Source organism: Platichthys flesus, chromosome 16 (assembly GCF_949316205.1).
Source record: "Platichthys flesus chromosome 16, fPlaFle2.1, whole genome shotgun sequence".
Taxonomy (NCBI): domain Eukaryota; kingdom Metazoa; phylum Chordata; class Actinopteri; order Pleuronectiformes; family Pleuronectidae; genus Platichthys; species Platichthys flesus.
This window is the reverse complement of record NC_084960.1, coordinates 2,173,362-2,198,781: the sequence shown is the minus strand read 5'-3', so window position 1 is coordinate 2,198,781 and position 25,420 is coordinate 2,173,362. Positions and strand designations below refer to the sequence as shown.

General features: G+C 46.8%; 2 protein-coding genes across 2 annotated transcripts; one reads left to right on the top strand and one right to left on the bottom strand.

Annotated features, from left to right (window-relative positions):
* Nucleotides 1-2,333: 2,333 nt before the first annotated feature.
* On the top strand, nt 2,334-12,312 carry rtbdn (retbindin). Its single transcript, XM_062408181.1, has 6 exons — nt 2,334-2,443; nt 4,405-4,575; nt 4,662-4,761; nt 5,541-5,669; nt 6,320-6,416; nt 10,200-12,312. The coding sequence occupies exons 2-6, from the start codon at nt 4,416-4,418 to the stop codon at nt 10,554-10,556; spliced, it is 843 nt and encodes a 280-aa protein (XP_062264165.1). The 5' UTR covers nt 2,334-2,443; nt 4,405-4,415; the 3' UTR covers nt 10,557-12,312.
* Nucleotides 12,313-16,575: 4,263 nt separating this feature from the next.
* Nucleotides 16,576-18,324, bottom strand: junbb (JunB proto-oncogene, AP-1 transcription factor subunit b). The gene has a single exon (XM_062407970.1). The coding sequence runs from the start codon at nt 18,016-18,018 to the stop codon at nt 17,044-17,046; it is 975 nt and encodes a 324-aa protein (XP_062263954.1). The 5' UTR covers nt 18,019-18,324; the 3' UTR covers nt 16,576-17,043.
* Nucleotides 18,325-25,420: the final 7,096 nt, after the last annotated feature.

Here is a 25,420-nt window from a genome sequence, read left to right as displayed (position 1 = left end):
AAACCCATCATTAGTAACAGCAAAAATGTGGTATTTGACCAGTGACATTTTTGTCGACTCAAAGGTCACTGGATTTGACCTTTTGTAGAGAGAAGATGTTGTGAGTTGAGATAAACTGCAGCTGACAGAGACACAATCCAGAATCATTTTACCAACAGCAAACAAAGCATTAAATACACAACTAAATGAAATATCCACAACAGTGATTCACAAACGTTTTTGTGCCATAAACATAAACATCGTCCTGATATGTTCTTATTTAACACTGTTTATTAAACCAAAGTGGATCATTTGTTTACTCCATTTTGTTTTTATCCAGAAGAAACTTAAATATTATCATTAAGGTTTTGATTTCATTTCCATCTCAACATACATACATCATACATACATCAGCTTAGTGAAGTATGTTAATCACCTCCCCCAGGTAGGTTACTTTTTCACCCCCTGCCTGTTTGTTGGTAGTTTGTGTGTTTGTGAACAAGATTACACAAAAACAACAAATCAGATTTCCACAAAACTGGGTAAGAAGATGTGATATGAGTCACAAAAGAACCCATTTCATTTTAGTGCAGATCCAGAGCACATTTCTGTTTCACATTTTTTAAATTTACGAGATCCTGTGTCTTTCAACATCAGAGAATAATCTGCTCTTCTGAGCTCCAGTGTTTAATCAGCTTTTTAAACACTTCAACTATTATTTCTTTTAATCATTTCATGTTTATTATTATTATTCCCAAACTTCATGCAACGCCGACTCTGCCATCCCGGTGAAATAGGTCAGTGGCACAATTCAAAGGAGCTCTAAATGGCGGAAATGAATGTTTGTCATTTAGTGAGTGGACAGGGATGGGTGACGGTGTTTGCCAGCCGAGGGCCCGGCTGTAGGGCCCAGAACGCAGGCAGTGACCCAGCCCTGTTAAATGAGAACGACAACAAGGGTACACAGAGTCCTCCCGCTCTCTGCTCCCTGAATAGCTCCGGCACAAAGGCTATCGTTATTCCTCCTCTAATTACCAGGAGGAGAGCTGCTCGTCTGCCTCTCGCTCCTCCGCTCTCACCCCCAGAAATAAAGTGCTCTGTGGTGTCGACCCTCTGCGGTTATGAAACCCCTGGGTGGCCCTCATTTCCTCCCGATCTGCACCGAGGGGCCATTTTCCAACGGACTCAGTCAGCGTGTTTATGTGATGCACGGCCAACATGTCTGGTCCTTTTCCTGGCCCTGCACGAACTTGTCCATCGCCACAACCAATCACGTCTACGGCAGGTCACCAGTTTCACAGGCCTGGTTTTAGGCAAACGTATCTAGGCCACAAGACGCTCTCCATCTGTCCCTCTGCTGCCAAGCGCCTTGAGAGAGCGAGAGAGAGAGAGAGAGAGAGAGACAGACGCACCCAGCCGGGGATTAGGTTGGCGCACCGGGTCCGAGAGGAGGTGAGATTAAAAGCTTGTGTGTGCAATAATACACATATGGTGGAAAAACACACTGACTCACTCTCACGTGTCCATTCAACCTGGAGCAGAGTTTCACGGGGGAAAGAATGGATCACATGCTTTTAGGGTTTCACACCTTTTGATAGCATCAATGGCCACAGAGCACGTATGACCCCTGTGTCGTCTCTGCACACAGGTGACAAGTTAACACTGTGTCTCTAAAACTCGGGTTGTGCACCGAGCAGCAGCCCCGGGGGGGGGGGTGTTCCACAGAGATGTGTTTCCTCAGCAATATTATATCTCAGCTATTTCCTGCTCTGACCCTGTCGTCTGCAAAAAGCCCTGACCTCAGTGAGAGAGAGAGAGAGAGAGAGAGAGAGAGAGAGAGAGAGAGGGCCGGGGGAGGACAGGTGTGACTCAGCACCACCCGGTGAACCAGCCTCTCCAATCAAGGGCAACACATCCCTCATGAGATCTTGGAGTCGAGGCCTTGAAATGTACTCAACGTGTTTTCTCCGTGTTTCTGTCGGCGGCGTGTTATTAGCGCTCAGGACTGGAGGAAGGGGGGGGGGGGGCTGTCACCAAGGAGGATTTGGTAAACATCTCATTGGGAGATTAACAAGGAGGGAGACCGGCCTCTCTGTGTGTGTGTGTGTGTGTGTGTGTGTGCAAAAGAGGGAGGGAGGGAGGGAGGGTGAGAGAGGGAGAGGACTTCCCAGCATGGGGTAGAGGGAGGGCTGAGTTTCCCGATGGTGGGGAGTGAAATGTCCTTCAGATAAACTGGTGACAAAGTAGTGAGCAGCGGCCCCCGGGCAGCAGAGATCACAGCCAGCACACACACACACACACATAGAGAGAGAGAGAGAGAGAGAGGGGAAGGGAGGGTGGGAGAGAGAGAGAGAGAGAGAGAGAGGAGGAGACTGGAGCATTCACAGCAACACGCCGAGAGGAAAACAGTCACTCACCAAAGAGGAGACAGATCAGGACGGAGCATCTTCTTCTGCAGCGACAGGTAAATACAAACACTGGTGGTTCCATGTCGGCTGCTCAGAGAGACGACAGGAAGCAGCTGATTGTTCTGAGTGACAGCCTCACACCAGAGGGGGGGGGGGGGGGGGTGTGAGGACGCGTGTGTGACATTTGTAAAGATTCATTTGAAATGACGGTAAACTCAGGGATGACAGACATTGTGTGTTTTTTATCTGTTTGTAGACAGATGAGCTGCTTTTCTTTGTCATCAGTGGAAATGACTGAGATGATTTAATTCTGATTTTAAAATCACTGGACCATGAACAACAAACTAAGAATCTAAAGTATTTCTCAAGGTCTAAAACTCAGATTCCATTTGGATCTTGATTCTTTTCAGGTCAGAGTTTGGATTTAATGAGATATTACCAGAGCAGGTATTATCCTTTACTGTATTCTTGGTTAAGTTGCATTTTATTTCTAACATGTTGTGAATTATATGTTTTGTGAATTAAGAATTAAGCTGCAATGAGTTTTGATGTCTGACCAGTGTCCTCACATTCCTTTTCATAGTCTGAATAATAATATTAAAGTAAAATATTGTTGTTAAAACCTTTTCAAGTTAATCAGCGATGGAGCGTTGGTAACGAGGTTCTGCCTGAAACAAGCTCTCGACCAATCACGAGCTTTAAAGCATCAAATAACAAACTAAAAGCAAACTTATCATATAAATAAACACTTTAACATGCATTTATATATGTACTAGACGTGTTCCATGTCCTCTCTGCTAACCTGGAGGAGGTGATTCATGTCCATGGGTTCACCAGTGGCCTTGCATTTATTTTGTAGGCCACATGATTGTATTAAAGTGAAACCAAGTTGTGTCTCTTTTGTGTTGTTTCTTGTTAATACAAACGTTTCAAAGTGGGAGTGAACTCATGCGTCGGAGTTGTTCGATGTGTGTCCACCCGGCTCGTTGTGTAAGATCCTCGCTGGCACCGGCCCGGGGCCACACGGTCGAGTCCCGCAGATCAGAGCGTCGCCCGTCAGATTAAACACCGACGCACGTCGTCCACCTCCGCTCCGTGCCTCAGTCCAGAGTGATTAGACTCAGCCCGTCTGCGAGGGCACCGCCCGCAGGGGGGGTGAGCCGCTGAGCCGGACGACTGACCGTCTGTACCCGTCTGTGACCGGCTGATGACAGGAGGCTGGGGGGGGGTCTATAGGGGCTGATTCTCATTCATCACATTAACACATTAGATAGTGTGTCTATATGTGTGTGTCTGTTTGTGTGAGTCTATAAGGGATGATTCTTATTCATCACATTATCACATTAGAGTGTGTGTCTGTGTGTGAGTGTGTCCCTGTGTGTGTTTGTGTGTGTGTGTGTGTGTGTGTGTGTGTGTGTGTGTGTTTCTATAGGGGCTGGTTCTTATTCATTACATTTTCCAATTAGATTGTGTGTATGTGTGTAGGTATGTGTGTGTGTGTCTGTTTGTGTGTCTATAGGGGCTGATTCTTATTCATCACATTATCCCATAAGTTTGTGCGTCTGTTAGTGTTTGTGTGTGTGTGTGTGTCTACAGGGGCTGATTCTTATACATCACATTATCACATTATATTGTGTGTCTGTGAGTGTGTGTGTGTGTGTGTGTGTCTATAGGAGCTGGTTCTTATTCATCAAATTATCACATTAGATTGTGTGTGTGTGTGTGTGTGTGTGTGAGTGTGTCTATAGGGGCCGATACTTATTCATCACATTATATCACATTAGATTGTGTGTTTGTGTGTGTGTGTGTGTGTGTGTTTGTGAGAGAGTATGTGTGTGTCTATAGGGGCTGATTCTTATTCTTCACATTATCACATTAGATTGTGTGTCAGTGTTTGAGTGTCTGTGTGTGTCTATAGGGGCTGGTTGTTATTCATCACATTATATCACAGTAGTGTGTCTGTATTGTGTGTCTGTATTGTGTGTGCCGCTGTCCAACGTGCTGAACTCGTCCCCAGACTCTGCAGAGATGGACGTCACCTCCCGCCCTCAGTTGTTGGTCTGTGTGTACCTGGCGGCCGTGCTGATTGGCGGAGCCCACTCCGAGGGGTTGTGTCTTCAAGACGGCAAACACAAGGCGTCCCCGGGCCCGGAGCCCCACCTGAGGGACTGTGCCCTGTACGCCGACAGTAAGTGATGCTGCATGTGAAACCGACACACAAAAGTGCTGAGTCAGAGCTGGTTGAAAGGTGTCCTCTGTCCTCGCTGCCGACAGACAGCTGCTGCACGGAGGACAACATCCAGGACGTCTCCCACGTCCCCTCCGCCAGCAACGAGAACCAACCCTGGGACAAGTGCGGGCCCCTGAGCTCCGAGTAAGTCTCCCTCTGTGGATCCAGACTCACACATGTTCACCTCCAAGCATCTATAATGTATACTGGTACAATTTCAATTTCATAAATGTACAGTCGTTCATTTGTCTCTGTTCTTGTTTAACTCTCATTGCTCTTTAGTTATTCCTGCATAGCACTGAACCCCAAGAAAAGAAAGTTTGTGATTGAATCATAAACAAAGTGATGACTTTAGTTGGCAGGGACCAAAAATGATGATATTGCTAACGTTATATATATTCTAGATTTGTGAATACTGTATATAAAGAAGGACAACTCGTCCCACTATCCAGAGATGGATCAAAGATATCCTGGATACAGAGTCTGAGCTGCAGTAATGGGGGGTGGAGCCTCGATGGCAAGGTCCCATCTATATATAGGCTGGACCAATTAGGAGTGGGTCTCAGCTGTCAATCATGATGTTTCACCCCATTTTTATAGCGGAGGAATAACTAGTTAAAAACAAACTTAGAAATAAATTGTGATATGAATTACCTAAAAGGACAGAAACCATCTTTTGTTTGACCTTTAAGTTTGGTCCATGTCCCATCTGCTAACATGGAGGTGGGAGGTTTATGACCTGTTCTGCAGCTGGCTTCACTTTTGGGGAGACGTCATGTCGGCCATCTTTATTTACACTCGATGGATTAGCGGTCTGTGGCTGTGACTCTTCTCTCAGGTGTTGTTCTTCACCTGAGCTCTGATCGTCCTCCTCTCTCTCTCTCTCTCTCTCTCTCTCTATCTCTCTCTCTCTCTCTCCTCAGGTGTGAAGGTTTCCTGAAGCGCGTGTCCTGCTTTTACCGCTGCTCCCCCGACGCCGCCCGCTGGCCTCACCCCCACCGCCGCTCGTACATCCAGGCCGTGCCGCTCTGCCACAGCTTCTGCCGTGATTGGTGAGGCTGTCGACCGCTCCGCAGAGCAAACCTAAATCACAATCACTACATGTGTCCCCCTCCGGCCGTAAGGACGCAGAGTCTCTGTGTCCACAGTCTCATCCTGAGACCGAGTGTCCAATAAACAGCATAAAACTGTACGACCGAGATAAAAACCAAGGCTGCATTCATCAACCTTAGTCCAGAGTCGTTTCTGATGAAGGAGGCAACAAATATGTGTAACGATGGTCGACACGATGGGATTCGACAACCAGTTGAGTTAGTGCTCGTGGTGCTGGGATGATAAGAAGACCAGTTCAACACAGACAGACATGTTCCATCTCTATCTCTATCATTTCCCATATTGTGAATAATACACATTTATTATGATATTAGGTTTCTTTGATTTGATCCAGAGTTTAGATCAGAAATTAGTTTTTATTGTTTGTTGTTCAGAGCTTTTTAATAAACAGTCGATGATGCAGAGAGATATTTGTAAACTTTGCGTTCATCCTACCTGGTTCATCTGCCGCGAAATTTCTACAAAACAAACATTGTTGTTTTACTCTAATGACAACGATGTCTCAACTGTTTAAGATCAGACTGCAGTCGTTGTAATTTGTGTTTTCACATCATTGACTGACTGAAGAACCATCACTGCTTCTCTTCAGGTTTGACGCCTGCAGGATGGACATGACCTGCGCTCGTAACTGGGCCAGAGACCCCCGGGGACAGAACTGCACTGGATCCTGTGTCCAGTATCAGCAGGTAGGCCGGGGCAGCTGTGATCTTCCTCCTCATCACTTCTTCACTTTACACTGAAAAGAGCTTCACAGGAGCTTTGAGTCCAATCAACTGAGCTCGTCCCCTGAGCTGCGTGTTTCATCCACGAGGTCGGACACCGTGTCCCTGTAGAGTCCGAGTGTCGCTGGTCTAGAGAGGCTGAGGTGAGCGAAGGGTTAACAGCAGAGCTGAGGCTGAAGCATGAAAAGAGTCGGTCCTGCATCAGTGGACAGGAATCAGCTGTGTGATTTAAAAAGAGACAGAGTGGCCGAGGAACAGCTGAGCCCCAAATCCATCCATCTATCCATCTATATATCTATCTATCTATCTATCCATCTATCTATCTATCTATCTATCTATCTATCTATCTATCTATCTATCTATCTATCTATCTATCTATCTATCTATCTATCTATCTATCTATCTATCTATCAATCAATCAATCTATCTATCTATCTATCTATCTATCTATCTATCTATATATCTATCTATCTATCTATCTATCTATCTATCTATCTATCTATCTATCTATCTCTCTCTCTATCTATCTATCTATCAGTTTATCCATCTCTCCATCTCTCTATCTATCTATCTCCAATGTGCATTTGTACGAATGCAGAGACACTAATGGCACAAAACAAGATGTTTTCAAACTGAGCATTTCAAACGTCTCCAGAATACAAACAAATGAATCACAGCACGTCCAGCATATATAAATATATAAATATATATATTTATATATCTCCTCTCTGAGCGGCTGCAAACAAGCGCCTGCCTCTTTTTGGAGGTCACGGCAGTAAAGCTTCATTTTGTTTCTCAGCCGGCAGAGATGGGAGATTTCACGGTGGCTCAACACGGCTGAGACGAGCTGCACAGGACACATGAACAGACACATGGACTGTGAATTCAAAGATTACGTTTGAGGCTTTGCTTTCAAATCATTAACTGCTGAGTTTCTCTGTGATTTAGAAGAAATAATCCTCATCAAACCGCTGCAGAATCCTCGGTGGGTTCACCTGAGAGGCAGAGCTGTTTGATTTGTGAAGCACATTTCATACAGAGGAATAAAAGAAGAGTAAAAGAGATTCATAAGAGGTGAAAGAAATGAAAAGGAAGAGTGATAGATGGATAGAAACAAATTGAGGTGTATGCGTGTGGAATAAATAAACCGAGATGCAGAAAGGGTTTGTAAATGCTGACTGCAGTAGATATCAATTTGCATAGAAACAAGTGAATATATTTAGAGACACACACACACACATACACACACACACACACACACAACCACACAAACACACACACAGCATGCGAAAATCCCTCTGGCACTCCACGTCTCTCTCCCTCTCTTTGTACTCGCTGGTAACATTATTTGTGAGCCAAGGTCTGATTTCTCTCGGCGTTCCACTCGTTCTGCTGCTGGTTTTGTGGGAATGAGGTTGAATCTGCAAAGAGGAACCGTGTGTGTGTGTGTGTGTGTGTGTGTGTGTGTGTGTGTGTATGTGTATGTGTGCCAGGCGCTGGCACCGACACACACACGGCTTCAGAAACACTCGTTAATGGTCACAAGAAGGTGAAGTGGTCACACAATGTCGGTGCCAATTACAGGGCAACACTTACATTGTACATATATTTTTTACCAGGTATTACGTACTGGTATATTACTGGTATTACTGGTATTATGTACCGGGTGCATATCAGTTGTTAAAAGGGAAGAAGTACATAGAGTAAGAGGCTCACAAATATTTCCTTTGAGGTATATGATGCTGTAAATATATAATGAGACAAAATAAAGTAAATAATCATTAGTAGTTTATGTTTACAGGCTTCAAATCAGACAGGTGCTTAATGATACAGATAAATACAACAATAGAATAAACACAATGATACAGAAATACCAAGAGGAATAAAATAATAAAATAAAGCAGTTACTAACATACTTCTCAAATCATTGAGATATTTCTTTACTTTCTTCATTTGTTTAAAAATAGTTGACCCTTGGCCAAGAGAGCAGATCGTTGCTCTAAGCTGTTGCAGATTAAAGTGTTTATCTCGACCTCCTATTCTCGGCGTCCCTCTGTCCACCAGGTGTGATGTCATATTACCATGGGGGGGGGGGGGCAGGACTGGATGAGACGAGAACTCCGCCCCAGGAAATTTTCTCCATCACAATTATCCATCACACCATGTCGTCTAATGACACTTGTTGTTGTACTGAATTAGCTCTGGCAGCAAATACTGTCTGCCGGGGGGGCAAAGTGTGTGTGTGTGTGTCTGTGTGTGTTTGTGTAAGTGCGTACGTGCATGTGGTCCAGGTTTTCCTCATGTTTTGAGGACGTAAATCTGTTTACACAGTCCCATTATGGGGAGTAGTCTTAAGAGACAAAAAACAAGTTTGTTGTTTGTGTGTGTGTGTGTGTGTGTGTGTGAGAGTGTGTGTGTGTGTGTCTGTGTGTGTGTGTACGTGCGTGCATGTGCGTGTGTGTCTGTGATAAGACCTGAGCTCCAGACAGACGGTGTGTGTGTGTGTAGTGAAGAGAAATTGCACTCATCCTCTTTGTCCTTCCAAGCCTGTAAATATATTACAGCTTCTTCTTCTCTGAGCTCCCTGTGTGACTCAGGCTTTAATCCCCCCCCACCCCCCCCCCACACACACACACCCTCCTGACAGACAGGGAGGATGAGAGGGAGCAGACGTACTGGTGGGGGGGGCGAGCGATAGAGAGAAACTAAGAGCGATACACAAACAGCAAGTGCGGCAATAAGCACGAGGGACTCAGAATACAGTGTGTGTGTGTGTGTGGTGGTGGGGACGGGGGGGGGGGTACAGTGGAGGTCTTTTGACAAAGTGAGCTAAAGTAGGAGCTTTGCAGAACGTCCTAATGACGGAGACAGACACCACAGAGACAGAATGAGGCTTAAAACCAGAAAAGCACAGTGTGTGTGTGTCCCCCCCCCCGAAACTTCACCAATTAGCATTCCCCTCAGAGTCCAGGCTCTTCACAGTTAAACGGCTTAAACGTGGAATTGTGTCGTGTTTCTGCAGCGTGATGCAATAATCCTCACGGTGTCTTATTAGAGAGAAGTGGACGTTTTATTTCCACCGAGCTGATCTCAGCACTAATTGAAGTTTCTCCCTCAAAGTGAAAACGACTTTTCCCGTCCGACAGTAACACAAAAGGTTCCCGGGAGTCGACCTTTCCCATCGGTTTGGATCTGTGAAGCTCGACAGAATCGCCATTGTGCCTCGAGAGATGAAATCTTTCAGATGCCAGCGGGAACGTTTCAAGGTCGTTTCTCTTTTACTTTGCTCTCAAGGTCGCTGGAGACGAGGTGCGGCGAGCGAGAGAGAGAGAGAGAGAGAGAGGCGGACAAAAGTTGCCCTGAGAGGCCAAAACCACTTATTCAATGGATGTTCACAAGCAGAAAGAGGCCAAACAACAACAATGTGACAAATGCTGCTAATTTACTGGACGATGCAAGAAGCAGTGGTGAAAATTGCACCGATCAAATATGAGGAGTCATTTTAAGAACTCGTAGAACTCCTGTCTTTGCCACTTTAAGGTAAAGTCACTCAGCATGAGGTCTGTGACTTTACAGGTCTACGACGTGGGGGTGTGAGTGGCTCAGGGGGAGAAGCGGGTCGTTCACTAACCATAAATATCAGCGGTTCAATCCTCGTGTCCCTGTACTTCTGCTTGAGTAAAGAAACTGTGATTTCACAGGATCATTCTTCATAAAGCTCACAACATGTTGCATGTGTGTGTGCAGATGTACCAGCACGGCAGGGACCTGTGTGAGAGCCTGTGGGGAGACGCCTTCATGGCGGTGGAGGACGACCCAGAGGACGTGGGAGAGGCCGGAGACGTGGGGACGGAGGGGGACGGCGGGCGCCCCTGCGGCTGCCTGACCCTCAGCCCCTCAGACAAGGACGTGATCGCCGCCCTCAGGGCTCAGCGGGACGACCCCGAGGAGCTGGACACCACCAAGACGGGCCTGCCCCAGTACCGCGCCCCCTGCCAGACCAAGCTGCCACTGCAGGCCAGGGGCGGCAGGAAGGGGAACTCCGTGCTGCGTAAGCGCTCGCTGGTGGTGGACGACGTGGAGGGCAGCGGCAGCGGCTTGTAGAGCGGCGAGAGAGAGAAGGGAACACGTTTAGATTTACATGTCTAGATCCTAATGTCAGAAGTCTCTCGAGAGGGGGTGGTCATTAACCCGCTCCTGTCATTAACCTTACGACACAAACCTGAGCTCCCATTCTCATGATCATAGAATCCATAATGGTTTTAAATAGTTCTGTGTGAGGCGGAGGGGAAACACGGCGTCTCCGGTTCTATAGAACAGCCTCAGCAGAAAAGAGTAACGAGTAAACTGTGGTGTTTGTGTAAGGGCCTCGGTCACATGACTCGGTGTCAAGGGATGTTTGCACAAATTATCTTAAAAGGTGTTTTTTTTAATCGAAGTTAGTCTTTTATTTTTGTTGTATGTCTCAATGCTCCAGTTTGAGGTGTGTGGAGTTTCTCACGTCAGCCACGCCCCCTAATCACAAGCCCACATGGGACCGATCAACCAATCACACTCCACTTGTCTCGGTGTCTCCAATCCACCCTTTACCTTTCCTGGAGAGAGTAAAAAAAAGAGACTCAATCCACATTCCATCCTTCCTTCTCCCCTTCATCCCTTTATCCTCCTTCCTTCAACCCTACATCCATCTTTTCATCTCTCATCCCTTCATCATCCTTCCATCATCTCAACCCTCATCTCTTCATTCCTCTTCCCCTCATCTTCTCTTCCCTCATCTCTTCATCCTCCTTCCCTCATCCCTACCCTCATCTCTTTATCTCTATTCCACTCATCTTCTCTTCCCTCATCTCTTCATCCTCATCCCTTCATCAACCTTCCCTCATCTCTTCATCCTCCTTCTCTCATCCCTACCCTCATCTCTTCATCCCTCTTCCCCTCATCTTCTCTTCCCTCATCTCTTCATCCTCATCCCTTCATAAACCTTCCCTCATCTCTTCATAAACCTTGCCTCATCCCTACCCTCATCTCTTCATCCCTCTTCCCCTCATCTTCTCTTCCCTCATCTCTTCATCCTCATCCCTTCATAAACCTTCCCTCATCTCTTCATAAACCTTGCCTCATCTCTTCATCAACCTTCCCTCATCTCTTCATCCATCTTTTTATCTCTCATCCCTTCATCCTCCTCCCTCATCCCTTCTTCTTATCTTCCCACTTCCCTTCATCCCTTCATCCTCCTTCCCTCATCCCAATCATCATCCTTTCATCCTCCTTCCATTCCTCCTTCCCTCATCCCTACATTCATCTCTTCACCCTCATCTCTTCATCCTCTTTCCATTCCTCCTTCCCTCATCTCTTCACCCTCATCTCTTCATCCTCATCCCTTCATCCTCATTCCCTCCTCCAGAGACTCCTCTTCACCTCGACCCCGTCACTCGACATCCAGTCATTTCTCCTCTTCATCCAAAATCAATGTCCATTCAAACCCTGGAGTCACATGTTGTCGAGTGGAGGTTGTTGCCAGAGAATCAAATGCTGATGTGACTGTTGTGATGATGATGATGATGATGATGATGATGATTGTAACTGAGGCTGATGAAGATGATGGATGACACACCTGATACCTGAGGGGAGGTTTCCATGCACAGAAACACACACACACACAACAAAGCTTTGGATCATCAGTGCACGGTGGATGTTCCTTTTATAATCACGTTGTGTATCTCTAGAGAGAGGCACTGTTAGATGTAAATGTTTTGTAAAAATAAACAAAGGATTCTGATTCATGTGATTTATGGTGAAGCTGATGAAAGTGATGTTTCTGTGCTTTTCTTTCTCAATAAAAACAAAATTTCTAAATGTCCCCCCCGACCCTGACCTGGATGTTTTTAGTGGCTCACACAGTTTCTGTCTGATGGATGAACTGAAGCTTATGAATATAATTTTTGATATTATAATCATACGTAACAATATATTTTAAACTTGATGTTATTTAACACTAGAAAAGTGCAGTTATGTAACAATGTGTTCAGTTGATCAAGTTTTCATTCATAATGCAACTTGTGTTAATAATGATAATATTAATATCTTAATGTATATAGCACCTTTATTTACAAAGTGCTTTGACAGACACATGATCCTGACAGGACACTGGACATTCGAAAAAATCAGTAAAAACTATTTAATAAAGGAATAAGAAATAAGAAGGAAGCATCATGTAAAAGAAATGAAAGAAAAAGAAGAATATGTAAAACAAAGAAGACGACAGCAAATTAAGAATACTGTTCATGTAGTCAAATGAAGGGTTCTAGTTCTAAGTGATGAACTCAGCTGCAGTTTTAACATTGGTAATATATGATTTGTTTACAATTGATTTGATTTCTTTTATCAAGGATGATGAATTTTGAAAAAGAAGCGAGCTTATTCAGAAGTGTTCCCTTTAAAAAACCTTGGGAAAAAATGAGTCACAAACATCAAACTTCTGGACACAGACACAGACACAGACACAGACACAGACACAGACATCAGAATGTTTTGTTCCTCTGCATCTGCGGCAGCAATGAAACTCTGCTTTATGTATTTATTATCTTCTCCTTGTTCAAAACTCATTAGATGATCATTATCTGGTGTCTGGAGACGTGTCCTCCAGCTCCGATGATGGGAGCAGACAGTGTCCGTCCAATGTCCCCTCACCACTGTCAGGCCCCAGTTTACTGCTCGTGTTCTGACAGCTGTCACTCACTTGCTCCACTGCTGTGAGGGAGGAATTCAAACAATCTCATATTCAAATAAGTATCAGCACAACATTTATTAACACTGTCAACATGTGATTTTAATATCCACGTTCAAAGTTAAGGCCTTTTGGGCTTTAATGAAGATTAAAGTTCCTCCAATCATTCGGCTTGGCAGCGACAGTGAGACGTATCATTTGAATCCAGTGAATAGACTCGTCCAATAAGTCAGGATCCATGAATAATAATGATCATTTTACAACAGTATTCATGTGACAGGGGGATTTAAAACCACATCATTAGAAGTGACTGGTACTCACATTAGAGCAGCGTGCGCCCCCTGCAGGTGAGAATACATAGCTACACATCATACCACCACTGACTTCAAATCGTGTGTTTTTAATATTTATCCTGTGTTGCTTGTTCTTTAACCAGGAGATAGACGGTGACTGGAGTGGGGCTCGGACAATTTCTGTTGAATTTATCATCTTACTCAAATTTTGTATTTAAATAAACGAGATGAAAAACATATTTTCGTGAGGATTTATTCTTTTAGATGTAACATTAATTTGTAAATGTTTTTTATTCAGAAACCTGGCTTTTGTATAAACAAAAAAAATAAATATGAGTTAATTACAAACTTTGATTAGAAATATTTGTCTGTTATTTCCTTTTAAGCCTAAACCTCAATATTGCGGCACATGTCATTCAATTACACTTCAATATGTAATTTTCATATGTATAAATGTGGGGGAAATGAAAACATACACTCTAACAGAATTATATATGTAAATTCTAAAATGTTATGGCACAGGATGGCTGAAGGATATTACACAACAGGGTATATTTCTCTAATAATGGATATACTATTATCAGGATCTTTTAGAAGTGATAATCATTATTATTATATCATCATCATAAAAACCAGGATCATAGAAAGAGAAGTGTTTGCTAGTAGGACTGTTGCTGCTGAGTCTAAATATCTGTTTCGGTTTTCCTCCACTAGGTGACGCTGTGCACCTTCAGAAATCATTCCACTGTCGTGTAGGATGCTGCTTTCTGGGCCTGAGCTCTGCTGTGGTGATAAACCTAATGATCACATATGAGCATAATTCTATAAATGAAACAGTTTAAACCCAACAATAAGTTCCCTGTATTCAGAGAGACACAGGTTTGTCTTGTTTTATTGTGAAGGCCTCGTCTGTGAGGCCCTGACACGTTGTACTGATGACGGGAGCAGGTGGTGAGTGTGTGACTGTGTTCAATTCCTGGCAAAGATGATTAATGAATCTGCTGCCTAATCTAATAATTACAATTCCCATTAAAAACATGTGGCTCGTCTCATGTGTGTTTCTCTGTAACTGCAGAAAACTTCCCTCCAACCAGGTCTGGTGGAGAACCGCTGATGCAGTGACACCCAACTTCTGTAGGAACCTCAGATGGCCACAACAAGGTGGGAGGAATATTCATGGTCCTCTAGAAGATAACACAAGATCGGAGAGAGGGAGAGTGACAGAGCCAGGCGTCTGAGTGTGTGTGTGCGTGTGTGTTCGTGTGCGTGTGTTCGTGTGTGTGTGGGAGGGGAGGGGGCCTGATGGAGGAAAATCAAACCCACCCAGAGCTCTTCAGACGTCAGCGTTCACATCACAGATGTTCCCACAGACACTCAGTGTGGGTTGTGGGCCGAGGCGCGTTGAGAGCCGGTATGGCTTCAATTGGCTTGTTTCTGGAGTGCGTGTGTGTGCGTGTGCGTGTGGATTATAATATGTGGGCCTGCTGTGTGCGTAAATGGAGACACTGGGGATATTTCTCTCAGAGTATGTCTTTGATTAGAAGCTGCAAGCTGTGATTTTTGTGAGGATTTGTGTTTTTTTTATTTAGGAGACACCATCATTAACGTTCATGAATAATTCAAGCCTTAAGAAATAAAACCCTTTTCTTCAGGGCCACAGATTTGAGTGATGGTTCATGAAGATCTGAGCTGATTCTCACCACAGACGTGTCGGTTATTTGTAAAAACACTGACAATGAGTTTAAACCAATGTAAATCCCCTGAAATACAGATTTCTTGGTAAAAAGTCACAGAAAATGAGACTTCGCGTGGGTGCACCCGGATTAGTTTCCACGTTCATGGCACAAAAAGCAGATCGGGGACTTGTTATTGATGGAAAGGAGGCGATTTAAATACGCGTCAGATGACAGGACGTCGAGAAACCTTCGTCTCCAAAACAGCTCGAGGTGAGAGTGCGCGCGGACCGCAGCTCTCGCTCGCACGCTCTCTTGAAGTGGTTTCTTTTTACTGAGAGCTGGATTTTCACTCCCCTGTTGTTTACGTGCACGTCAGAGGACAGAAACCCCACCTCCAGTTTCCCTGAGACCAGGTTGCTCTGGTTCAACCTACCTCTGGGTCAACGCTCACCTCATCGTACCCACCGCTCTTTACGCACTGAATCACCTCATCTCAAGTTTCCAGGGGGAATCTCCAGACTTCAAGGCCAGTTTATAGTCCTCCCACTGCCCCCCCTCACCTTTGGGGCCACTGACCCCTGCGTGGACAGTTACTGACTCATCCTCATCTTTAAAACGCGGGACTTTCCCCCCTTTATATCCGTCCCCTGAGCCCCTGGTGCGGCACATACTTGGCCGGTGATGCCTCCCAGCAGAATGTTTATCCCTGGCAGCGCGCTCGACTCCGTGCATCCACACAGATGCTCCCGCGCGCTCCGGACGCCCACTCACGCCCCGGTGCTGTGCCAAGTCGGCGTGGCATCTTGAGACGCCCCCGACATTCCTGAAGCCGCTGTCACTTCCCCTCCCGTGTGCGATTTATTTATCATACCAACACACATCAGATGCGGCTAAATTGGCTTTTTACGCGCGAGCGGCAGCGACAGGATGAGAGGTTTCGGAATGTGGCTGTGTGGGGGATTGTGTCATTAAGAGTGTTGGATGTTGTGTTGCGTGGTTTTTAAAAGTTATTGATCTACTTCTTATTCTCATCCAGGAAGTTAGAGCAGCGTCGTTGCACTTTGCTCTGCGTGTGTGTGGCAGGTTGGTCCTAAAGGTCTACGATAAGAAAAGGAAATTCCGCCACCCCTCTCGATACAGCAGGGGGGGGGGCGGTGACTGAGCTGACAGCAGCTTGCTTCGACCTGGGCGGGGGTTCCCAGAATTCCTCCCCTGTGACGAGCTAGTCACCGACATGCCCATATATGGACAAGCCGGTGCGTAATTAGGAAAGGCCTACGTATTACGCAAGCGCGCTCTGTGCGTAGCAACACACTGTGTTATCGTTACCATGACACCATCACAGCTTTCCTGCTGTTTATGTGAGTTATAGATTTCCTCTATTTATAAATATAAATTCAAACAAACACTCGAGGTCACATGTTCAGTCTCATTTCAAGATACTTTACTTAAATACACAAGACAAAATAAAAAATACATTGTAAACATTGGATGTGTTAAGTTTGTCTGGGTCAACCGGACAAACAGAATAATTTACACAATGAATAAACGCAGCGTTTCTTGACGACATCAGCTGCAAAAAGTACAAATATCATTTTCCCATTTTCTACCATTAGTGAACCCGTGAGGGGCCCGTGTTGCTCAGTGTCTGTTCGGTCTGGATGCGGCCCTGGGTTCAAGGGTTGAATGGTCCCTTGAGCGGTGTCCAGCATCCGGAAGTACCATTTCATTCAGTCTCTTCACCCCACATAGCCTCTACAGAGTTGTCTACACCCCCCACCCCGGCCCCGTGCTGCTGCCGGTGCCGACAACACACCAGCCGGTAATCCAGTGCTGCGCCTGCAGGACATGACTCCAGTGTTTCTACTTCTCAGTCTCTTATTAGTCTCTGTCGCTCAGAACGCCTCCATCTTGCTGGTGAGCATCAGCTGACAGCCGCTGCTCACGTGCGTCAGGACCTTCTGTTTGAGCTGGGCGACCTGGTCCCGCAGCACCGACGCCGTGTTGGACAGACCCGCGTTGTCATTCTTCAGCCCCTTCACCTTGTCCTCCAGCCGGGAGATGCGCTCCAGCTTGCGCCGCCGGCACTTGGTGGCCGCCAGCCGGTTCCTCAGCCGCTTGCGCTCCGCCTTGATCCGCTCCTGGGTGTCCAGGTCGATGGGAGACATCGGGGGCGAGCCGTCGCTGCTCAGGAGGTCCGGCACCGTCTGCGGCTCCTCCTTCAGGGAGATGAGCCGCTGCGGGTGGAGCCCGGAGCCGGGGAGAGCGTGCCCGAAGTGGTGCACGCCGTGCGTCGAGGGCTGCAGGTGGCTGTGCTGGTGCGGTGGCAGGTAGCTGATGGTGGCGGTGGGGTAGCTGGACGCGGACGAGAGGCTCGGGTTCGGGCAGTACGCGTTCAGCGTGGTGTAGATCGGAGGCTCCGGCTGCAGCGCGGAGCCGAAGACGCTAGAGGCCGCCGCTGAACACGTTACTCCACCGGCTCCGATGGACACGTTCGGAGGAGGCATCTCGTTCATCTGGTGCAGCTCGTCCAGCGCCTTCACGAAGCCCTCGGCGAAGCCCTCCTGCTCGTCGGTGATGCCGCGGTTGTAGAAGTACTGGCCGGGCGTGGGGGTGGTGATCACCCCGTTACTGTTCTGGATGATGAGCCTCTCCAGCTCCGGGGACGCGAGCTTCAGGGAGCCCATGTCCTGGTGCGCCCCCTGGTAGTGCTCCGCCTCGGCTCTCTTCAGGCTGCGATAAGACTCGGTCAAGTTCAGGTTCATGTTCTGCTTCAGCAGCTTGTAGTCGTGCATGGCTGCTTCCGAGTGGCCGTACGCCGACAGAAAGGAGTCGTCGTGATAGAACGGCTGCTCCATCTTTGTAGACATAAAGTCGTAGGGAGAGAAAAGGGGGCTGACGCTGAGCAGCTGATCTGGAAACACCGTCTCTGGGTAAATCAACAAATGTCACAGTGAGCAGAGATCATTCAGGAGTTCCTCAAGGAAAACGAAATCAAAATCACTCCGGAGCGAGAAAGAGTGAAAGTCCAAGGTTCTGTCCCGGCAGCTGCGGTGTCCTCCACTGGTCCTCGGTCAGTTTCTGTTCCTCAGTAAACTTTGGGTCTGAACTCCTCCTTCGTGCTGTGCTGCTCTCGGTGCGTGTTGAGGTGTGTGTACCAGGCGGAGCGCGGCGTGCTTATTTATAAAGGCAAGTGCACGAGACAAGCCGGAGCCGCGCGCTGATTGGCCGAGCCTGCGCAAACTCCACGCCCCACAGGGATCCGACGAGGAGTGACGCGGATGCCGGGAAGACGCGGCTGTCAGCGGGGCCTGCAGGCACCACAGCCCGGGCAGAGAGGAGGGGACGGCCGCCGGAGGGGGAATCGAACAGATTCACGCTTTTACGCACGGATTTGCGCGCGTATGGGTTGAATTAGGGTTTGTTGGAGAAGGTGAGATCTAGTTTTCGTTTCATGCGTAAATATTCACTCCGAATACAGATGTGTTCTCCTCAGAATACAGATGTTTCTCCTCCAGCCGGAAGCTGGGACTCGTTACTTTATGATGATTTATCTTCCAGAGGTTAAAGAAACGTGTTTACTGTTCAGACGCCGGATTGTTTACTGTCAGGCAACCTGTGGAGGAAGTCCGCGCTCCTTATATGGCCACGCTGACGTAGCAGTTCCTCTCCTGGAGAACCGGGAAGCCACGCCCACCAGGGCCTCATTCCAGCAGCATTCCAGCTCCTTCTGTTTGTGTGTGTGTGTGTGTGTGGGTGTGTGTCTGTGTGTGGGTGTGTGTGTGTTTAGAACGAGGAACTTTATCTGATACACTCACACAAAAAAATTCTACTCAATCAGATAAACATACAAGCAAAGTAAAGTAAATGAAAACATGAATATAAATAAAGGGAAATAATAATATGATCATTGGGTTGTAAAGTACTAACAGTATCATATACTCCATTTGTTTGTCTGTCCTACTCTGTGTACTTCTTCCCTTTTCACAATTAGTATTAGTTTGTATTGCAACATGATATTAATATCAACAGCAATAATAATAATAATATAAGACATGTGTCATATTGCAAATCAGTAACTTTAAAATGTGCTGCTTAGTTTTAGAGAAGTGACCTGAGACATGTCGGTAAATACATCTGTTCTTACTGGTCACTTTCAAACAGCCTCTATTCAATCGCTTCTTTCATTTTTAATATTGCTGATATGAATATTAAACTATGATTTATCTCTGTCCCAGTGTGACCTGGACTGACACACACGCACCACTGCAGCAGAGAAGCAGCCTGTGATCACTTACAGGAGGAGCTCCTCCAGCTTCCTGACAGATTTGCGAGGTGCTGCTGATGCTGGGCACGTTGCCTACATAACGCTGCTTTGATCACCAAAGGCAAATAGAGCTGAGCTGCTTCAGCGAAAAGCCAAACCCACTTAATCAACTCGGTCCTTCATCCTTTTGATCTGTGAGGCTTCATTAAAGTGACTTTTCATTTTAAGCGGTGGAATTGAGGTTAAATCTCTGAGAGCGCATAGGAGAGAGCGGTGCACCTGTTTCAGTCGAGGAGAAGTTAACCGCTGTCTTCAAACTTCCAAAAGAACAACAAACACCTCCAGCTGTGTGTGCTGTGTCCCCGCATGGAGACAACCAGTCCGGAGGCGTCACGCAATCCACCGGCCTCCTCCGGACCTGAGGGAGGAATCTGACCAAGAAACACCTCAACGACAGATCTAAAGTTTACAGACGAGAGCTGGAGACATGAAGATAGATTCAATCCAGACGCACTTTATTAAAATGAGCAGATCAGTCAAGATCAGCAGTGGACATGTGTCTATCTATCTATCTATCTATCTATCTATCTTTCTATATATCCATCTATCTATCTATCTATCTATCTATCTATCTATCTATCTATCTATCTATCTATCTATCTATCTATCTATCTTTCTATCTATCTATCTATCTATCTATCTATCTATCTATCCATATATCTATCTATCTATCTATCCATATATCTATCTATCTATCTGTCTATCTATCCATCTATCTATCTATCATCTATCTATGTATCTATCTATCTATATATCTATCTATCCATCCATCTATCTATCTATCTATCTATCTATCTATCTATCTATCTATCTATCTATCTATCTGTCCCCTCTATCCCATGAGGTCTTTGGTTCTAACTAAGACATTGTTTGTACAGTATCTTAACAAGTATTAAATATATACAAGTGGATAAAGTTGCAAAAAACACAAACACTACTTTACATATAGTAAATGTAATAAAGATGATACATAGTAAACCTACAAATAAACAATAAAGCCCTGATTTTTAAATACTGGCCCCATTGTTGATTCTTCCCCTCCGTGGTTCTCAGGTCAGTCTCAGTGTTTCCAGCCCGTCCTGCAGTCGAGGGCCAAGTTTCCAGCCCGCTGCCCCTGTTGGCAGTGAAGAGTCCCAAGTGCCCTGTAACAACATGCATGTGATGTGAAGAAGCATGTCAGCTCCGACAGACCCTGTTATCATGTTCAGGCCAAAAGGGAAAAGTGCTGCTAGGACACAAGTTACTCAACAACTGCTGCACAGAGGAGGACACACACACTCCTTCACCATGTCCTTCACTGTCTCAGGGTGTCCCTGCCCGATCCCAGTTAACTTCATCCCAGGTAATTCTCTGGTATCCACAGCCACAGTTTTAACTCTGTGCCTTTTTGTCAGTATCCATGGGAATATGGACAAACAGAGGAAAACAACAGTTCCTGGCAGTGTTGTGCCTCCACTTTGCCACCTCCCTTATAAATTCTATTCTCTGTGCAGCTGTTCCCTGCTGCTGCTGCTCCGCTCGGTTCTGGTTTAGGGTTTTATTCAGCTCTGCGGTGGAGGCTGACCACCGTCCTGGTGACATTTTGGCAGAGCACAGCAGCACAGGGTCCAGAGCGGCGAGTGTTTACGGGAACGCTCGTGAGGTGGCACGCTGCCATCCGGCCAAATGTTGGACAAAAGGAACACCCCCCCCTTCCCCAACCAGGGACAGATGTGTGAACACGATGTGTGCATTAATATGTGATGATGTTTGTGTCCTGAAACAATCTCTGCTAATCATCATGTCGGTGGTGTGAGTCCTGGGCCGGGTTCAGCTCTGAAACAACGACCTGTGCCGAGGAGCTGGAACCATTCAGTTATCAGGTTTCAGCTTTCTGCAAAAAACAAAAAAAACAAAAAGAAGCTGCAGACGTCTTAGTCACATCTCGATTAGTCACATCTCTGTTTAGTCTGTTTAGATTTAGAGTTGTTCTCTATGCTCAAGCATCAAAGTTCCTGATATCGACTTCTGCTTTCTGTGTGTGTGTGTGTGTGTATATATAAATACACACGTCCTCGTTATCGCCCGGGAACTGCTCTAGGATTGTGTGTTTGTTTGTTATTTGATTTGCATATTTTTTTTTTGGGCAAACTTTCAAAGAGTTGCAGGGCAGGACGAGCTGCTTGGCAACAGACTCGCTGGTAACAGCCGGGTTCAGATGGACGAGCGCCAAAACCAACTGAGTGTTACCTGCTCTCGTTCCTGGGAAACGGCAAAGCCAGAGGGTGGAAGGAAGCTGTTCACCGTAAGATTAAGCAAAGTGTGAGTGTGTGTGTGTGTGTGTGTGGGGGGGGGGGGGGGGGGGGGGAGTATGTGTGTGTGAGCACGTATTTCTTTCAAGGTGGAGTGTTCATGGGCGTCGGATTCTTTCTGACCACATATGCATGCAGTGGAAATTTTTTATCCATTGTCTCCCACATCATTTACTTTCATCATATCAGTGAAGTGAAAGATAACAGAGGCTGGACTTGTGGCATTTTATCTTTTGTCCACAACAACTAGGAAGATAGTTTAAGATGTGTGTGCAGAAGTTTATTTCTTCTTCTCCCTGCTCTCTAACACAATGTCACCAGTTCCTACACACAGGGGGAAAATCCCCTGAGTTTCCTGAATCTATCTGTCTCCTGACAAAGCAGGCTTTCACAGTAAGGTGCTTACGGGGGGGGGATAGAGCCGTCCTCACCTCCTCCTCTCAAACCGTCCCATTGTGCCTCGCCACCTCTGCACAACAACTCCTTTTGTCAGCGCCAGCCTGCAGCCTACTTGTCCTCTGCCTCTTTTCGGTTGGCGATCCTGTTCCGTGTCTCTGTGACTCAGCCGGGCTCGGGCCGACCGAGGCCACGCAGAGGTCACGGCCCCGAGCTCCCTCCTCACATCTTTCCCCTGACCTTCGCAACTCCTCCAAACACCCACTCAGCAGAAAGGAGTGGTGGTAGCGGCGCGGGGCGAGCGGGCGGGCGAGGGGAGAGATAAAGACGGGCTCAGTCAGATGAGGTTTGTTTGTGAAGTGGCCTCTTGACAGAGCGGCTGACTCCTTCATTTGGACATAATGGGGCCTCTCATCCATGGGGCTGCTGTCCTCCTTTGTGACTGTGGTCAGTGTGGTCACTACTGCCAGGGCTATTAATAGAGTGATCCATCATCTTCATCATCTTCATCCTCGTCAACATCACATGATGGCCTGCTGGTGTTTTGCTCGCCTCCACTCGTTCGGCCTTCGCGTGTCGTTCATCTAAAGGTGGAAGTTTGTGATCTTCTCTAATCAGAGACGCTTGACATTCACCAGCTCGTCTCATTTTGCACGACAGCATCGAGACACGAAATCTGAGGTCATGCAATTTCCTTTTGTAATTGTTTATTTTTGTTGTGTATGAGGAACTGAAATTGTGCTGCAGTGAATGTCCCATTCCCTGAATGTACCAGGACATGTTGTCAAAGGACCTCATCATATTTCATCTGAAGTGTTTTGCAGGAATAAAACCAGAGAATTTCATTATGGATTCATTTGTGTCCCTGATGGGATTTTATTTTTGGTTATAATAGCAGCGAGTGCTCCGGGGACGGAAATATCACTCGGTTGATTGGTGGGTCGACTAGAGACGGACATTTTTTACTGTAAACTGTCATTGACCCAAAAGCAGCGAACACTGCTGCCCTCCTTATTCTCTTGATTTCCTGTAGCGCCACCACCTGGTCATCGGGTTAGGGTCGGACAGTCGGCGAGAGAAAGACGCCTATACTTCCACGCACAGGGCAGAAAACATAATGTCACTGAAATATATATTTATATTGTTCATTTCATATTTTACGTGACATGAAATCCATGTTGAAGCCGCAACTTTACACCAAGTGAAACCTTTGATCATTCCTCAGGCAAAAGAAGGGACAACTTGTCTCTTTGATCCCCTTCAGAATAAGAGACAAGTGTCCGCATCTGTTAACGCCGGGCCTGTCACAGTTCTTCATGATAAACAGGACGGGGGGGGGGGGGGGGGGGGGGGGGGTCAATAAGCCTGCTGGGCGGCCACATGCACTCACGACCACGCTTACTAAGAGGACTCTGAGATCTCGTTAGCGAGGGCCCTGTGTGCGTCCTGCTCAGTGAACCTGAAACCGCCTGTAGGAGCCGTGAGTCAGGTAGCTGACCGCAGCCTCGCTCGCCCTGGAGCACACCAAGCTCTGCACGGAGAGAGAGGGAGAGAGAGGGAGAGAGAGAGAGGGAGAGAGAGGGAGAGAGAGAGAGACAGAGAGAGGGAGAGAGAGGGAGAAGGGCTATAGAAGCTGTTAGCCGGTCAAAAGTGTGGGTCAGAGCCAGAGGTCGACGTGTGTGTCCGTGTCCGGCTGATCCGTTCGACCTTTGTGTCTTTGCTCCATCGCTCGTCCTCCTCCATCCATCCCTCTCTCTCTCTCTCTCTCTCTCTCCGCTCATTAGGCTGCGGTGCAGGAACAGGCCGTCGTGGTAATGAATACACAATGTGCTCTTAACGATCTCGGCCTCTTCAGAGTTATAAGTTAAGAGCTCGGGAGCCTGTAGCGCAGGAGGACATTTAGAGTAACAGAGGGGAATGCGGGGGTGAGGGTGTTGTGGCATGAGCGAACAATTGGCTCCAGATCTTTCCTCTGTGTGTACGTGTTTGTGTGTTTGTGTGTGTCTGTGTGTGTGTGTGTAGGGCAGGGACTTGAGATAGTTGACATTTTATCCTCACAGTCTTCAAGTGGCAAATGATCTGTCGCATGAATTCCTCCTCTCCGCCGAAGCCGACACACACATTTGATCCCTGTGTGTGTGTTTGCCGTCTGCCAAGCGAGTCTGAGATTTCCTTTGAGTGGGTCGTCTCAGTTATGGTTTGGCTCAGACAGGCCGCCGCAGCCGCCGCCGCTATGTGTGTGTCTGTGTGTGTCTGTGTGTGTGTGTTTCCTTTTGGTTTCTTTATCTGCCACATGGTGGAACCTGGGTTTTGGCTTTTATTAAAACAAAATGCCTCCAGAGAATTTGCCATGTCAGCCTCAGACGAGCTCGTGATCTGGGGGTAATGTTTTGGGGGGATTAATATAAATCATCAGCCAGAGCAGTTACTTCCCTCTGTGGAGGAGTTTGTGAACTGCTCCAGCTCTCAGATCAGAAGTATGTGTGTGTGTGTGTGTGTGTGTGTGTGTGTGTGTGTGTGTGTGTGAGAGCAGTCACATATGCCCTGCAAAACTCCCTTTTCCTCTTTGCCAGTCAGCAGAGTTGTTGTTGTCGTGTCTGTGTTGAGTCTCCTCTCCGAGTGTCTGGTCGTCTTCCTGGTTCTCCCTCTCAGTCCGTGTCCAAATAAATACAGCGGAAACTTTGCAGCGCCAGACACCAGAATGTCCCGGTGCCCTAGAGGTGAAAACCAGACCCAGGGAATCCCTTCAGGCGGGAGGGGGGGGGGGGGGGGGGGTGGATGTCGGGAAGGTCACGACCTCGATGGCAGTGAAGTCACCGGTCGGTAAAAACAGAGAGGTGCTGAGTTCACGGCGATGACAGCCGACTGAGTAACTTCTGGATCTCACACACACCCTCAGACATCGTAATATGAAATCAACACAACCAGCGTTAACACACATGTGCTGTTACTCATTATTGTCGTGCTGTTGTGGGTCTGTGTCACAGATATCCACAGGGATTTTCTCAGGTTGCAGATGGTTCTGAGGGAAAGATGCAGCGCCGGCACTTTTCTGGGGGCAAACATCCAAATGCAGGTTTTACTGTCAACATGAAAATACCTCAGAATTGTGTTTTCTTTTTTTTTGACTTCGTCTGCATCTCCTCTTCGGCCTCGGGCGGCGTTTGCGTTATCCCGTAACTGGGAGCGAATCCCGACGCCCGGGACCTGGCACGTCTGGAACAAGCCTGGACACAGACGCCCTCGGGGTGAAGCTGT